Source organism: Populus alba, chromosome 6, assembly GCF_005239225.2.
Source record: "Populus alba chromosome 6, ASM523922v2, whole genome shotgun sequence".
NCBI classification, from domain to species: Eukaryota; Viridiplantae; Streptophyta; class Magnoliopsida; order Malpighiales; family Salicaceae; genus Populus; species Populus alba.
The window spans coordinates 21,120,494-21,137,588 of record NC_133289.1 but is presented as its reverse complement, the minus strand read 5'-3'; the positions used below and the strand labels follow the sequence as shown (position 1 = coordinate 21,137,588).

General features: G+C 36.0%; 3 protein-coding genes across 6 annotated transcripts; all 3 read right to left on the bottom strand.

The window, feature by feature from the left end:
• Positions 1-523: 523 nt before the first annotated feature.
• On the bottom strand, positions 524-3,658 carry LOC118030820 (uncharacterized). 3 transcript variants are annotated; one of them, XM_073409721.1, is made up of 3 exons: positions 3,562-3,658; positions 3,081-3,274; positions 524-1,051 (listed from the first exon to the last, which is right to left on the bottom strand). In XM_073409721.1, the coding sequence occupies exons 2-3, from the start codon at positions 3,260-3,262 to the stop codon at positions 865-867; spliced, it is 369 nt and encodes a 122-aa protein (XP_073265822.1). In that variant the 5' UTR covers positions 3,263-3,274; positions 3,562-3,658; the 3' UTR covers positions 524-864. The 3 variants fall into 3 exon arrangements, with proteins under 3 accessions (XP_073265822.1, XP_034890995.1, XP_034890999.1); XM_035035104.2 differs by having other exon boundaries at positions 3,081-3,272; positions 3,552-3,572; XM_035035108.2 differs by lacking the exon at positions 3,562-3,658 and adding an exon at positions 3,363-3,532 and having other exon boundaries at positions 3,081-3,272.
• Positions 3,659-4,986: 1,328 nt separating this feature from the next.
• Positions 4,987-7,406, bottom strand: LOC118030818 (uncharacterized). Its single transcript, XM_035035102.2, has 3 exons — positions 7,221-7,406; positions 6,943-7,131; positions 4,987-5,340 (listed from the first exon to the last, which is right to left on the bottom strand). Exons 2-3 carry the CDS (start codon positions 7,122-7,124, stop codon positions 5,154-5,156), a joined length of 369 nt encoding a protein of 122 aa, XP_034890993.1. The 5' UTR covers positions 7,125-7,131; positions 7,221-7,406; the 3' UTR covers positions 4,987-5,153.
• A 1,434-nt stretch (positions 7,407-8,840) lies between these two features.
• Positions 8,841-15,394, bottom strand: LOC118030817 (uncharacterized). Of its 2 annotated transcripts, none has more exons than XM_035035099.2 (6): positions 14,994-15,394; positions 14,044-14,339; positions 13,645-13,767; positions 13,488-13,559; positions 13,155-13,271; positions 8,841-10,121 (listed from the first exon to the last, which is right to left on the bottom strand). In XM_035035099.2, the coding sequence occupies exons 1-6, from the start codon at positions 15,322-15,324 to the stop codon at positions 8,955-8,957; spliced, it is 2,106 nt and encodes a 701-aa protein (XP_034890990.1). In that variant the 5' UTR covers positions 15,325-15,394; the 3' UTR covers positions 8,841-8,954. The 2 variants fall into 2 exon arrangements, with proteins under 2 accessions (XP_034890990.1, XP_034890991.1); XM_035035100.2 differs by having other exon boundaries at positions 13,645-13,734.
• Positions 15,395-17,095: the final 1,701 nt, after the last annotated feature.

The window sequence follows — 17,095 nt, the reverse complement described above, 5'->3', positions numbered from 1 at the left end:
GCTTGGAGTTGCATCGCTGCGACTGCTGAGCTTCCTCTACAGCGGACCAACATATTATGATTGTGTTTGCCTTTGCAGTGTGAAAATGTTTTTTTTAATTATTTTTTTTTTACTCTAGATTTTTTTTTGTGTGTGCTTTTAAAATATTTTAATGTATTTATATTAAAAATAAATTTTTAAAAATAAAAAAATTAGTACCACCTGCAAAAGCGTTCACACAGAACAGCACAAAATGCCACAAAAACAATTCAATCGCTTCAATTGCTTTAGCCAGAAACGAATGATGTTAAACAAGTTATACAGGATGGGTCGGCCACGGATAATTTAAGTGAAAAGGAGTAACAGTCATCCCTGAACATATATCAATCTTTCCGGGTGCTAAAGTTTTGACCAGTAAATCACAGCTTTGTACAGTAGGTGGTACAAATCCCGAGCCGCCACTGTAAATTTTCAGATTCAACATGGAAGTCATGCACAGGCCTAAGTCAGTGTCATCCCCCGTACTCAAACAAATACTGGGATATGGTATCATAAGAATACATGATATTTGCATTAACACATTCAAATGCTAGAAAATAACTCACCTTCAAGAAAAATGTTTTCCTTGTAGTTTTTTTTTTCAGAGACATGTTATTCTGAGCAAAAGGAATAGAGCCTGAAGGACAGCCGCATGGCATAAGCGAAAATGCAAGGAAAAATGTGACGTAAACGAGTTTTCCTGGCCTAGTTTTTCAATTTTTATGAAGGATAGCAAATTTAGTATATATGCAATGGTCAATTGCAAACAAGATGAACGGGAAAAACAGAAATCTCAAGCTTTATCGGTTGGTTCAACTTCGGACGTGTGTTGTCTTGTTGCAGAACTTAGACATAGTAGCCAGTGAATGTAAACCCTCGACCAACAATCTCACCAGCACAGTACCATGCAAAACACTCCAGCCCAAACAGAGCAGCAATGCCAGCATCCTCAACCTTCAACTCCTGCCTGTGTTTCCAAAGGTGCTTAGCATAATCAAGCTCCTTCCAAAATGCTTCATAACGCACAGGAATGCTGTTTCACATACCCAAATGAATGGATTAATATGTGAAATAAAAGTCTAAACACAAAGTGCATTAACTGTTAAAGTAATAGTGCCTCCCTCATTTTTGCATACAAGAAATTGTCTATACATTCACTAGAAAAATGCTACTTCAGTAAATGCACGCTCAAATATTTTTTTATAAGGAAATATGTTTTTTTTTCTTGCTTCACAATGCAACACTGATTTGAATACTTAAGGAACATGTGCTGTTCAAAATCACCACATGTTCAGGTTATTTTTATCCTGTTTCAAGTATACAGCTTGCAGGCACCTTTATGGAATCTATCCCCAGCATCTCTACAGTATTTCTTGTTCCTAAAAATCAAATCATATGCCAAAAATACCCGTGAGATTTAACCTGTTCGGTATCCAAAACATTAATGATGTCACCTAAGCCTTCCAGATGAGGGAGAATCGAAGTTATAGAAGACATGAATATGAGAGGAGAAAGAAAACATGTATGCACTGCTATTCTGGTTCATCAACAAGATCAACTAATATGATGCCATCAAACAACAATAATACATAATAGGGACTAGCTGTATTTTTTTTGAAAAAACACTAATTGACAGTATATACAGCACAAAATTACATAACCTTCCTAGAAGAAAACAAGGGACGCATGCAATTTTCTAGCTGGAAATAGTAGTTTTGAAAAGTGTGTTCAATTCTCCATTTATAGTCGATTTCCTTACGTAAACTTTGATTCAATGAACTCTTGAAAGATTAATTTCCAATGCATCATCATTTAGTAGTTCAACAGCATTTCTTGACTAGTGCACATAAATTCTCACATTTCAAGGATCAGCGGCGCATAGTATTATCAACAATTTTCCTTTCTAAAACTTCGATTCCATCAGCACTTGAAAGATTAATTTCTAATAATCATCGTTTACTAATTCAACAGCAATTCTTGACCATGCATGTAAAGTTTCACATTTCAAGGATCAACAGCTCATAGTATTATCAATAATGCCTTTTTACCTTCAACAAGCTGATAGCCAATTATTTAAAATGGACAACTCAATTTGAACATTTAAGTCCAAATAAGTGAGTTCTTAAAAGCATATTCTTTTCAAAGTAACCCATAAAGTTAGCCAGTTCACTCCCCTAAAAAATGCATTCTTTTAGCAGCAGGAAAGCCCTCCCTGAATGAGAAATGAGTCAAATGACACTACATGATGCAGGAGCTAAAACAGTATAGTTTATTTACATATTTTTTATTTTGGCAGTTTGGACGGCTAAGATTTAGTTATTTTTAAGGGCTAGGGTTTCTTTTATTTAGGATTTTGCTAGTATTTAAGGGCTACTACTATTGTACTAAGAAACAACTTTGATATCTTGATAATTTTATAAGAGGTTTGTTCTGTTTTCTGGTTGTTCAACCCAGACAGCCTTTGGCTGTGTTAGCTAATTGTAGCTATCTTTCGCGCTTTTCATCCAATGTCACTACACTTCTGTCTAATCCTTTTTTGGTGCCTACAATCATTAGTTGGCTAACTAGTACAATCCACCCAGTTCACATGGACACACATAAATGTGGTGCACAAAAGACATAACATATGATCCATCTAACATGTTTACAAATCGAGCTAGTTCAATACTGTTTCATAGGCTAAAAAATCTACATCGCGTTGTTATATTACTTGATTCCATACATCAGTTTAATTTAGGACTAAAATGCAAATCAAACAAGCCAAAACAGATCCGGGCTAGCTGGTTAAGATCAGACAGATCATCTGATCCCAAATTTCACAATTAAGCTTAAATAGACACACAATACAAGATTCCTCATAATTCTGAATTTCATCCGCATCTGCAACACTTGGGTAACATAGCAATTGACGACATTTACAAGGTTGGTCTTTAAGAAGAGAGTCCATATTACTCAAAATAAGAGAAACAAATACTAAAAGCTACAAATACCATAATTAAAAAAAAAAAAAAAAACAATGAAGCTTCGTAAAAGTAAAATGAAATGGAGAAAGAAAGACGAACCTGGCGAGGCGAGTGTAAAGCAATTGCTTGGACAAAAGATTGCATTTCTCAACAGTGGGTGGATCCTGGATATATTGCTTGTTCTGTTCTAACAACTGCTTGTAATATGCACCGCCATGCTTAGACACAAACTTTGAGGCCTGACAAGCCTTCGATTGCAACTGAACTAGCTTTGAAGCCATTATGAATTACCTAACCCAGTCCAAAATAAAACGTAGAACACCATCAAATTCAGATCTTGCCTCGACAAAATCAAAAGAACAATTAATTTTGAATGATTACATTAAGCTTAGGGTTTCGAATCAGAAACCAGCCCGTAATTAGATGAGAAAACCAAATGAGTCAAAACCGAGCAGGAATATCTAAGAGCAAGATTTGATTTAATTTGATTTGAGCGAGGAATACAAAATCAAAATGAAATGAAAGGATTAAAGAAAATCATTGCAGATTATAGAGCGCTAAGTTTCATACCTCTCTCTCTCTCTCTCTCTATCTCTTCTGTTGGTGATGAGACAGAGAGCAAGCAGGAAATAGAGTTTAGTAGGGTTCTATAAGTTCTGTGTTTGGGTCGGCACTTGTACATGTCAACGGATATTCACGGATACTATCTATACCCGAACCTGACACGATCAGGTTTTGAACATTGGACAAATTTGACGATTAACACATAAAATTAAAATAAACAGTGAATTAATATATAAGAAATTTTTTTTTTTTTTTTTGACAAAATAGCATAATTTGATCTTGATAAGAGTATTGTGGTGCTTGGAAAATATTGATTGAGAATTTATTTACTAATTATATTTGATTTCATTAAAATAAATTTGTCATTCAAGAAAAATGACAGAATAATTAAGTTGAAAATTATTGTGGAAAAAACAAGGTTGTAAATGATCACAACAGCCAAGATAGAGTTTAAAATAAGTATTGTATGGTTTTAAAGGACAATTTTTTCTTCCCCATAGAAGCCTCTGAAGCGCCAGGAAAGGGATTGTAAAATTCAGAAGTAAAGGCATTGTTTGAAAGGTATGAATTTAAGTGCAAAACCAAAACTTAAATCACAAGGCACCCTTGTTATCGGGAGATAAAACAATTAATATCAAGCCATACAAAAACTTTTTTATGTGTAAAAAAAAAAAAGATAGAGAAGTTTGTAAAATAGATGTTATAAAATGAAATTATTCGAGATAGTTGCAACACATTTGTTTCTCCATTATTGGTGGTTAAAAAGAAAAACAACACTAGAAAGATTATGTGTTGACTATAGACTTAGCTTAAGAACAAATTTTTTGTTCCATGGATTCGCAATAATTTGAAGGGAGGCCATTAACCTTATTTAGGAAGGCATTAAGTACAAGATGTTTAGGATTATCAATTTATAAAAAGGTGTATATAACCATATTAATCGTGGGAGTTTAAAACATATTTTATAACAAAAGATTCATACTCCAATACATAAAAAAACTAGTTAGCTAAACTAACAGGATTCACGCATCAAATTTTATACAGGAAAGAGGTAAAAAGAATTTTGTAGCAAATGCATTATCTAGAAGTACTAGTGGTGAAGAAGGTTCAACAATTAAAGGTGAAAAAAATAAGGGGGGTGATGACAGTTTGGAAGCTCGTATATTATATGAGCTTCAGGTACTGGTGACGATTGTTATAAATCGGTTGGCAGAGAAAGCCAACCACATAGCTCAGTTTTGACCAAAACTGCTTTTTCCAGTATATGGCACTAATCCTGAAACCATGGTTATGTAATTTCCAAGTATATGTTGGAGGATTTAGGGTTATCCCCTCCCCATTCTCCTTTAATCTTTATTTTTTTGGAAGAAAAAAAAATGCTCAAAAGATATTGCACCACAAGCTAAGATGATCAAGTGACAGGTCTCGATCCATGGGAAAATGCAAGAAAAAGGAAAATCATAGCTGAAATGAGTTTCCTATCTCAGTTTTTTTGCAGGATGGCAAATTTAGTATGCATACTTGGCCAATTGACAACTAGATGGAGGAACAAGAATTTTCAAGATTTATCACTTCAACTCCAAGGGCACATTCTTCTTCTTGCAGCACTTAGACATAGTAGCCAGTAAATGTAAACCCTCGACCAACAATCTCACCCGCACAAAACCATGCGAAGCACTCCAGCCCAAACAGAGCAGCAATGCCAGCATCCTCAACCTTCAATTCCTTCCTGTTTTTCCACAGCTGCTTAGCAGCATCAAGCTCCTTCCAGAAGGCTTCATAACGCCCAGGAATACTGTTTCACATACCGAAATGAATGGATTAATATGAAAAATATTGAAATTAATGTCCAAGAAATAGTCTGAGAATTGGCAAGAAGCTAAGCAAACACAGATGTTTTTGAAGAGGAACACGTAGTTTTTGCTTGTTAAAATACAGCAGCAATTTTGATTACTTTTCATGGAACATTTTCTGTTAAAAACTACCAAACATTTTTTTTTCAGGGTCATATATATTATTTGCAAAGAACTATTTATGGAATCGACTGTCAGTCACTATTTACTTGTCTAAAAACTCAAATTATATGTCACAATTCTCATGGTATTTTGTTCAGTGTTTAGAGCATAAATGAAAGACAAGGAAGAATGAAAGATACAGAATAATATTATCTTAGCGATTCCCGATCTCACTTTCTGCACTAGGAACATCAGTACAGATATTAAATAACACATTAATATGAGAGGAGTAAAACGAATAAGCATTGTTTTACATTCCATATTGCACTAAAACTCTTCAGTCATGTATCAATTAAATCTAGAAATAATAAAAGCACAAATCAAACACAACAGTGCATGAGTACCAGCCAGACAACAGATATAACCTAATTGGCAATAGATGAGACACAATTACACGACCATCCTGCAAGAAAAATTGAAAATGTGTGCAACCCCTTGCCGAAAGAGTTGAAGGTTAGAAAAATGTCCGCTTCTCCATTCAATGGTTGATTTCACGATATCAAACTGTTCTATTTTGATCGTACAAATCACCAGCAGGTTCAACCTTCCATCAACTCTTTCAAGATTCATCTCCAATGCAACACCATTTGGTTTAACAGCAGTTCTTGACTAAATGGCATGACTAATAAATCTCCACATTTCAAGAATTAGCAGGAGATAGAGATATCACTAATGCTTCTAACCTTAAACAATCTGCCACCATCTACTCGACAATGGACCACTCAACTCCATCGTTTCAAATCTAAAAAATGTGAATTGTCAAAGACAAAGTCTTTACAGGTGTACACTGTAAAGTTCTTAGTTAGTTAACTAGTCCCTTCAAAATGAATCCATATAGAATCAGGGAAGCTAATAATGAGAAACCAGGTCGAATTCCAACTAGAAAGGATGAAATATCCCCATTACAGACTTGCTAGACTGTTATAGAATGAAAAGGTAAACAAAAAACAAGAACACTGGCAACAGACTTGACCCACTAAACAATGGAATTCTTTCTCGGTTGCAATTACAATTAGTTGGCCTTATGAGGCAGTTCAAGCATAAAAAGGGCATACAAATGACCCGTCCCAACGTGATATCCAAAACTTATATAGACTAAAATATTCTATGGCAATCAACTACTTATATTATGACATTAATCCCTCCCAGGCAGCCTAAATTCAGAACTCGAGTGCAACATAAACAACCCAAATAAAATCTTAAGCAGCCAATTGAGCCCGGTTATTTGAACCAAAATCTAACCATTAAACTGCCTAATACGAAATAAAAATAAAAATACAAAAAGTCCATGTTATTGTTGTTGCCATTGCGAAATCTATAAAACACAGCCAAAGAATTAGCACTATTCAATTGAATTAAACAATTCAACAAAGAAAACCAACCTGGCGAGACGTGTGTAAAGCAATTGCTTTGACAAAAGATTACATTTCTCAGCAGTGGGTGGGTCCTGGATGTATTGCTTGTTTTGCTCTAGCAACTGCCTGTAATAAGAACCACCATGCTTTGCCACCAACTGCGAGGCTTGAGCGGCCTTGGATTGCAACTGCACTAGCTTCGATGCCATTCCTTTCCTAAATGTCATAAAATCAGATCTTTGTGTCAAATCAAACGCAATATTTAATAGGACAATACATTAATTTCTTAAGATTAATTCCAATACCTCAAATTTTCTACTATTCGTGATGGGAGAGGGAGAGAGGGAGAGGGAGAGAGCGAGATAGAAAAGGAGAGGGTAGGGTTTTGTATCGGCCAGGACTATTATTTGTTGATCTGCTGGAAATACTGTGCAGTGAAGGTGATACAGTGTCTTGCATTGACCACTATACTCTTGCCATATGTTATTTCCCTTACTTTTCTATTTTATATAATTTTCATTTTGGGCCCTGGACAGATTCTCTATGCTGCATGGCTGCTTGCATCGAATCAAAGCCCAGCGAACTATTATTGTACACTCTGAAGGACTTTTTCGGCCTCGACTTGCTTCCACGTGTATCGCTTGCTCCAACAAAAATTCATCCATCAAAGCCTCAAAAGGCTCAAAAACTTAATTACTCGAAAAAGATCCGGTGACCAATCGAAGCTGTTCTCCAAGCCCACGGTATCAGATTATAATGTTGCCTCCTTCGGCAAAACTTCCTTGGCCGCTTCTTGTTCCATAATTAAAACTTTAAAAAAAAAAAAAGGCATTGGAGAAATACTGGAATGCAATTTTATATTCACCACAGCAGTTCTTCTTGAGAAGCTAAAAAAAAAAGGTAAAGATTATAAGATTGCATGCAAACATAATTTGCATTTAAAATGTTCCACTTCTATTCCTCATGGGTTGTTTTGTTACATCAGTTTTAAACACTTCTTAACTAGCATTGCGACCATAATTTGCATTTAAAATGTTTGAGGCTCAGCCTTTTTGAATTGAAATCGTAATGATAGCCTTCTCCGTATGGTTGCATATTTTAACCTGGTGTTTTCGGTTCGTTATATTCTTTGCCTATTCATCTTCTTGAATTAATTTGAGTAAGCTTTGACTTACGTTTCTTATATTATTCATGTCACAACCCGCAGCATCGCACGGGAATTCACATAGTGTGTTCTGTAACTCTCCATGCCCACGACTTCAAGAGACTCTCCTCGCTGGCAAATTAGGACAGACTTCTTCTCCAACTCGCCAGACTTATCGTCCTTCCCATGGTTATTCTTTAAACACACATTGCTCTTGGTTAGTTTTCAATAATAAACGCAGTATAAACATGCATGGCTGCAAAGATAAAAATAATAGCATAAAAACAGAGTAAATCTATATCCTTAAAAAAACAGAACATAATGACATGTCTCCACTGTCCTGTCCCAAAATAACAATCAAATACTACCTTTATCATCACAGAAATTGTCGAAAAAGAGCGTGGAAGACAATGGTCACGTTAGAGGAATCAGATACTGCTTGAGATTCCACTGTTCGAAAAACTACACTCCAGAGCAATCGCTTGGCACGCTTTTTTTTATATCAAGTACGAATCCCAACTTTCTCGAGCTTTTGACGTCATGACTACGCAGAACGCAATACAAAGCAAAAAAATTGATAACCTGGAATCTCATAGCAGTAAGGAAAAACTTCATGGGAATAGGTCCTAAAAGGTTTCAGTCAGCTTTGCTCGCATGACCCGAGTCAGCAATCCATGAAACATTCGAAGTAAACAGCCAGAAAATAACAGTAGACAGTATTTGCAACACAGCAATATAACCATCCGAAGAAACAAATTTAAAAAGTACAATAAAAAAAAAATGAAAAAAAACAGAATAAGAGCATCTTAAAGCACTACAAAACCTGTCTACACCCAAAGTACTTGTACATAAACATATCATTCACCCGAAAGAAAATGGAATCGTCCAACAGAAATCAACTTTGTGGTGATGCTTTAGCCACTCCACTCTGTTGAGAAGCAGTCTGTGATGCTGGTGCTAATTCATATGTCCCGCGAGCATTGTTAGCTGCATTGCCATCAGCCGAATATGCAGCAGGCTGTGGATAACCACTACCATAAGAAGCATTGTATGGTTGAGCCCCCTGTCCATAACCTGGTTGGCCAACTGGTGGTGCACCATAAGTAGGAGCAGCATACCCTGGCTGAGCACCTGCAGCACCGTAACTGGATGGTGCCGCACGCTGGGAACCTGAATCTGGTTGCTGCACATAGCCAGATGGTGGTGGCTGGGAGGGTGGATATCCTGGCTGTCCAGCAGGCTGGCCATAGCCTCCAGGGGTGCTGGGTGACTGTTGGCTCTGCCCATAAACAGGTGGATTGGCTGGAGGTTTCTGTGATTGAGGTGCTCCATAGCTTGCATACTGTGCAGGTGGTTGACTCCCGTAGCCAGCTTGGGAAGACGGGGGTAATCCATAACCAGGCTGAGCAGCTCCCTGAGATGGATAACTTGCTGGGTTTGGGCTAGGCTGCTGGCCAGTAGAATAACCTTGCTGTCCTGTTGCGGATGGTTGAGATGAAGCTTGAGCTGAATCTGCTTGAGCTCCATATGAAGGAGCATGTCCTTCCTGAGTTGGGTTAGCTACATTGCTATAGTTAGGAGCAGAAGTATAACCTTGCTGTTGATCATACGGCGGCGGCTGACCATACCCAGGCTGTTGATACCCACCATAGCCATCTTGACTATAACCCTGCCCTTGTTGGTTATAACCAGAAGCTGGTGCCTGACTGTAATTATAACCAGTGCTGTCTGCCGGAGCTGCAGAAGCACCAGGGGTTTGTTGCTGAGATGAAGGTGGCTGACTATAGTAATCATAAACTTGATTTTGCTGATTTGCTGAGACAGCTGACTGGTCCCAGTTAGAGGGGTATCCACCAGATGGCTGTTGTGGAGGATAGCCTTGATAAGCGGGCTGAGACATATTATACTGTGCTGATGCGCCAGGGTATGCTCCAGTCTGCATGTAGCCATAGCCAGCTGGCTGCATTGGTGGAGCAGAAGATGGACCCCAGTTTGTAGGTGGCCGAGCTTGATATCCTTGCTGGGGATAACCTCCACCCATGTTTGGATTCCTCATACGATTCTGCAGAAAATAGATGTTTCATATAACCGAAGGGAACTTGAAAAAAAAACACATTTCAAACCACATATTGCAAGATACAGGATGGGTACAAATATAAACATCTTTTATATGAACATGAAAACAACTAAAATGAGAAAATTTGTTGTGCATGTACAGATAAACGCATGTACAGATAAAACATGAAACAACTAAAATGAGAAAAATATAAAAATCTGCATAAACATAACTAAACAAATAGGTCCAATTCAGGGATTAATGGATCTCATATTTTACCAGGAAGAGGTATGAATGCCTACATACCGTACTTGGATGGAGGAATTACTGAGTTACTCCAGCAGAAGCTCAACCTCACCCTACTTGAAGTGAATGGGTACAACAAAATCCACAAATACCATACAAGCTATACCACAAAAAGAAAGCGAGATGCATACTTATTGATATGCATCCTTGAAAGACCCTATCTATGGAAACTGGACACGGTCTCATTAATGATGCATCAATTGATTTAAATGAAACTTACAAGATTTCAGTAATATAACAGTACCATATTTCAGGGAACCATTGAATAGAAAATGCAAGGATACCATGGTGATTCTATAGCTCAGTAACTGCATTTGGCTATCAACCTAAAGGAAAATGCTTATTAGAAAGCTGTCTAATTAGCTTCACCACAAGGCCCTTGACAACAAGACAAACATATTGCAAACTGAATGCATGTGAATCACTCCAGAAGAATAAAAGAAAGGAAAGCAGGATGGAGACGGATGGAGACAACACTTCTGCACGAAATAGCAAAGAGCAATAGAATGCATAAATGTGATATCAACCTTTATAATTCTTAAACAACCTAATACCCTTGAATAAGGGGGGCACCAACAGAGATTGGAATCCACATTGGAAAAGCAAGAATAAAAAAAATATAATGGTATGCAACTTGATAAAGAACTCGATTGTTAACTGTTAGGGACTTTTACCAATAACATTATTGATAACAGAAACAAATTCATAAGAACTGCCAAAGATACCACTAAAACAGTTTTAAACTCAGATGAAAAGATTGACAAATTAAACATTTAATATCTTCAAGCTTCATTTTTTCAAAAGAGAAGTCCAAACTACCAAAGGTGACATAACAGTTATTTCCATAATAACCTTGAAGTCAAAAACTCAACCGGATACCAGAGGAAAATCTTTAACAAATGAAATTACCCCAAAGGCTCTTGATCCAACACCAAGTTATCCAAGCTAAAGGAACATCTCCATCACAAGCAAACTTTCAGCTCCTCTCCATAAAATATCATTTACTAAATATTAGAAAACAGGATTCAGAACCATACCAGGGCAATGCCGAGGGAAACACCAACACAAGGGAATTTATGTTGGTGTCACCAAAATTCCAACAACACTAACCCTACAATAGTTCCCAATAATAATATCAGTCATATGACACAATCAATAAGCACATATGGCGGCAGAACAAGCTATATCCAAGAACCATTCACTCGGGAACACAACCAAGAATGACCAAATATTTTGCTCAAATAATCATTGGCTAAAGAAGCTTTTACAGTGCTTACCAACCTAAGCAGGAGAGGTATGAGAACTTGTATCACCGAAGATTCAATAGATCAACACAGTCCTACCAACTTCATGACAGTTGTAATCACTCTCAATAACAACTTGGCACTTTTAAGTTTCCAAATAAACCTCTGCCATAGCCTTAAACCATATATCCACCATTCACCTCAAGAGATTTAGTAAGGAGACACTAACTGCATTTATATAAGAAACTGATGCAGTTGCAACCAGAAAACAGTGACGGTTTAAGTTTTTCTATCAAGTTGATCTATGAGAAATCCAGATGTATATTGAGGGGTACAATTTAAATTCCATCCAATTCCTAAGCGAACTATAAACCAGCAAAATATTAATAAACAAGCCAATAGTATCCACCACAATAGTTAGCATTGCACAGTCAACACTCTTCTTCGCGAGCTCAGATTGCCAAAGGCAAAAGAATAAAAACATCAGCTAAGCATATACATGCCAAGAGGTGCAAGCAAAAGCAGCCTGCAAATCTGAATCTTGATAATCCAATAAGTGAATAATAACAATTTATATGATTATGTCCAATAACCAGGGCTCATAGGTATTCAGCATAACAATAGGATAAGAGAAACAAACATATCTATGAAATTTGATTTGACTTTGAAGCATAAATAGAAAAGTTAAATCAGCTTCGTCCTATGAAATTTGTAAAGGAAAAGGAAAGACAAAATTCATTATAAAAGCGGCCAAGGTTCCTTGGACAACACAAGGATAAATGTTCGATATATGCTCCAAGGTCATAATGAAATATTAATTCAAGAGCTCAGAAAACAGCCTAGCTAAATACAACAAGACTAAAGCAGATTCTCCGATGAAATGCATAAGAAATAAATAAAAAAACAATTAGAAAGTGTATAACAAAGAAAAATTTATTTGACTTGTGAAGAAACAAAGAGAATTGCAAAACCCAGACTGTATTATGAACTTGAAGATATCAAAAGGATGTTTAGAAATATTTCTAGAACAATGTATAATATCATTAAAAAAAGCCAAAAATGATTTATATGAGATATTTTACCAGACAAACAGTAAGAATCCCCTTGTAACCTGCACTGGAACATACAATATACACAGACCAATCTGAAAAATATACCCGACCCTAAAGCAGCACAATAAAAGAGAGCAACATTGACTTCTACAATTTCTCACTGTATGAACAGAAATGTACATAATATTTTTTTTATATCATGGTTAAGAAACTATATTGTCAAAAAGAATGGCATAGCTATCAGAATTATATATATAACCACATGTTCACAACCAAATCACTAACCCTACAAAAAAATCCAAAAGAAGCAGCTACCAAAAATAAAGTCATAGGCATGCATATGGAACTGTTTCCTGAAAGTTTAATGTTCCAAAACAACAAAACTTGGGAGTTCCTCGGGGCCAACTCTGCAAACTAACATCAACAACCAAACATACCTCACTGGTGACTTCATTAACCAACTGTTTTGCAGTCTCGACCTGCTCACTGGTGCCCTCTATGTGAACTGTTCTTTCTGCAGATGTATCACCTGGGGGCAGATGCAAAGGTATAACCTGCAGAAGTTCAAAAATAATGAGCTGAGTAAATGACAACTGAGAATTTTACTCAACAAGAATAATAGACAGCATGAAAAATAACCAATTTACCATTCACTAAAGTCACATACTTCAAGAGAGACACCTCTCACGAAGAACAATGATGAAATCAAAAGATGTGAAGATGGTTTCTATAAAAGAAAAAAGGGTGAAGATGTGATTCAGAAAACAAACCTGAATGCGGGCTCCAGACCTAGCTTGCATATTCTTAATTGTCTCACCACCTTTGCCAATAACCAGACCAACCTGAATTCATTGTGAATCACAAACTATCCTGAACCAAACCACCCAGAATAGAAACAAAAATGTTCATTGCAAAATGTTCACACACCTTGTTGTTGGGAATCTTCATTGCAAAATGTTCAGAACCACCGTGACCTGTAAACCTTTGGGAAACTGTACCAGAACCCCCTGCCTCAGCCTGGACAGCAAAACATTCACCACTATAAGTACCCTAAAAAAATTTAAAATCAAATTAAAAAAAATATAGTTGTAGGAAGAAAAACCTCACTGGAAAAATAACGTATAAAGCATAAGTCAGCCACTAATGTGCACCATGATAAATCATCAATGACAAAATCCTAAAATACACACATCTAAAAATGCATGGTATCAATTGATTATCACTAAAACCTAAAATCACTGAACTATCCCATGTGGCTGAAAAGCATTAATAATTATACCAGCCACAGCAGCACATACAAGTTTGAATACAAAGTCAGTTGTCTACCTCTGCAAGGACATCATTGATCAACTGCTCTGCCTTGGCAATTTGTTCAGGAGTGCCCATAAGCTCAACCATTCTGGTTGGGGAGTTGGGATCTGCATCCATATCTCGAGTGACCTGAATTTTTGCTCCAGACTGAAGCTGAAGGTATTTGATAGTCTCTCCACCTTTACCAATGATAACACCAACCCTGCCTTGAGGAATGTCAATTTTTTTACTCGAACCAGAACCACCCAGGTATGAGCCATATGAAACTGGAATTGATGAAGGGACTGAGTTTGACATGGTAGACTTCATATCTGTTGTCAATCAAAGAAGTTAGTTGAAGTTTCAAATCAAACCTAAATTTCATCTTGAGTTGCTTACTATACAGCTAAAAAAAAGAATGAACCTGAGAAAAAAGAATGAAAATCAAGTTGGCGACCACAAATAAGAGATCTCTACTACAAACAGTAAATATCAACAAAAACACGATATTTCTAAGAAAAAGAGTATCAGAAACCGTAAAAACAAAAGAGACCCTGGCTAAAATATACTTACATAAGCAACCATTACATATACCTACAGCATCTTAGCTGAATAGAAACACCCATTAGCTATGTTTTTTAGATTTTACATAGTCAAAGAGAATCAACGCCACACAATGGATGAAATCCAAAGGCATAGAGTATAAAAAACACTAAAACTCCAGAACGACAAAACCCTAACAACGATACTTGCATAAACAGCCAACAGAAACAGTATTACAAAAAGAATCATCAAAGTACTAAAAACATTGAAAACAGAGGTTCATATAAGAAATACAATAGAAAAAATTAAAAACTCAAGAGTGTAAAATTCAAATAATTAAATAAGATGAAAGCGCACAGATCCACAAATACATATACATACACATACATAGAGAGCAGCTCGAGAGAGAACATTCAAAAAAGATAAATCAAGAGAGATGGAACCTAGAGGAGCAGAGCTGAATCCCTTGTTATTCTCACTGGAATCAAACCCGCTCGCACCGTTTTCAGCCCTGGGTCGCTTAATATCAGCACCAGCACCACTCATTATACGAGCGGCGATCTCCTGAGCTTTCTGTTTAGCCATCTGGATCTCGTCAGCAGGCGGCGCCACGCTGTTGTAAGATGGAGGTGGAGCGGGGTCAGAAATCGGAGATGAGAATCCAGTTTGCCTACGTGTCGACGGAGGCGGTGCTGATTGGTCATCATATTTGCGTTTGTTGGATGATGGTGGTGTGGTGTCAGTGGCCGTTGAGTATTGAGATTCGTCTGCCATTATTGAAAGAAACCCTAGGGGATTGAGAGAGAGAGATGAGAGATGAGAGATTGATAGGGTGATGTAGGAGGGAGAAATCGAGCTTTTATAGGGGGAGGTGGTGCACGTGATCTTGTGGATATTATTATAGTGTGTGGACAGATTGTTTTGTGGTTGGGTGTGCTCTACGTCTTGTGGATGGTCCTCTCGGCTAGCGGATCCTTGATTAGAATTTTGGGCGAGCTTTTAATTCTGTATTTTTGCATTTTTTTTTTTTTTTTTTAGTATTATCAGACTCAAGGAGGCCGAATAGGGCGGTCTAGATTTGAGCCCGCTTGCAGGTTAGTTTTTGAATTAGTTTTTGAGTGCTGTTATAATTGTTATTTATTTAAAAATATATTAAAATAATATTTTTTTATTTTTAAAAAATTATTTTTGATATAAATATAAAAATATCAAAAAAAAATATTAATTTGAAAAAAATAATTTTTTTAAAAACACATTTCAAAGAAAAAATAAATAAACAGGCATAAGAAAAAAGGCTTCAAAGCCAATCCACTGAAGCAATACTTTGAGCAATTAGCAAAAGAAAAAGGGTGGACTTTATTTTTGCCCAAATATTTCACTTCTATCCCTTCAGTTTTGATGTTCTAGTGTTACCCCTTCTAGTTTCTAAGAAATCTCCAATTTTGCCCCTAGTCATTAAATAGCCTACCTTTTGAATTGGATTTTTGAGTTCTTTCTTCTTTTTTAATTCTTAAGTGTTCATATGATATATTATAATAGTTTGGGATCTCAGAGGAAATATGAAAGAGATTAAGAAAAATTAAAATAAAATATGAAAAACAACTTATATTTAAGTTATTTAGTTGTAAAAAATAAATAAAAATTTTAAAAGAATTATACAAGTAACATTGGAAAATTCTAACATGTGGAGGTAGAACTGAAAAGACAATATAGATTAGCCAAGAAAAAATGCCATGGAAAAAAAAAAGGAATTTTAAAACTTTTTTTAGATTAAAAAGGACGGTAAACCTAACACAAGCTTTCATTCTCCACCATCACCATCGAACAAATTAGCATATGCTATCATTAGTGGCATGGAATACAATTTAGTATCATTTTCCATGATCGCATATGGTACAAGAATAACTCATGAGCTTGGACTTGTGGGTTTGGGGGATGTTTGGTATTGAAATTCAATTTATTTTTATTAAAATTTATTTTATTTTTTATTTTAAATTATTTTTAGTAATTTTTAATTATTTTAACATATTAGTATTAAAAATAGCTTTTTAAAAAAGAATACATTTATAAATAAAAAATATTTTTAAAAATAACATATAATCTCAAATATTCATTGGTACCTCTCTTTAAAAGACCAAACCGAACATACCAACAGAATCATGATTGTGCCTGACTGCCTGGGTGGGGGATTTTCCTCCATCACCAAGTCTTGGAACGAGACACAAGGCAAGCTCATCAAGATCGCTGAGGGATCCGAGGGCCATACATCATGTTGGGATAAGATTTTAATTTGATACTGTAATATTTGTTATTTTTTAAAAATGTTTTTTTCTTTAAAAATATATTAAAATAACCTTTTTATTTTTAAAATTTATTAACACAATAATATTAAAATGATCTTAAAAATTAAAATTAATTTTTTAAAAGATATTTTTTTTAAAAAATTAAATAGACTCTAAACTGTATAAAAAACAATCTTCACTAGCTTAACTGACCCCGCCAACATAAACGTTAAGGTGACCTTGTTCACCTGACTGACACCACT

Excerpts from the sequence above, each read along its gene's own strand:
- LOC118030820 (XM_073409721.1), bottom strand. The coding sequence starts at position 3,262 with ATGGCTTCAAAGCTAGTTCAGTTGCAATCGAAGGCTTGTCAGGCCTCA. Across the intron at positions 1,052-3,080 it reads CTTTACACTCGCCTCGCCAG|CATTCCTGTGCGTTATGAAG; the intron begins GTTCGTCTTTCT and ends TATGTGAAACAG.
- LOC118030817 (XM_035035099.2), bottom strand. The coding sequence starts at position 15,324 with ATGGCAGACGAATCTCAATACTCAACGGCCACTGACACCACACCACCA. Across the intron at positions 14,340-14,993 it reads ATTCAGCTCTGCTCCTCTAG|ATATGAAGTCTACCATGTCA; the intron begins GTTCCATCTCTC and ends GATTGACAACAG. Across the intron at positions 13,560-13,644 it reads TGAAGATTCCCAACAACAAG|GTTGGTCTGGTTATTGGCAA; the intron begins GTGTGTGAACAT and ends CAATGAATTCAG.
- LOC118030818 (XM_035035102.2), bottom strand. The coding sequence starts at position 7,124 with ATGGCATCGAAGCTAGTGCAGTTGCAATCCAAGGCCGCTCAAGCCTCG. Across the intron at positions 5,341-6,942 it reads CTTTACACACGTCTCGCCAG|TATTCCTGGGCGTTATGAAG; the intron begins GTTGGTTTTCTT and ends TATGTGAAACAG.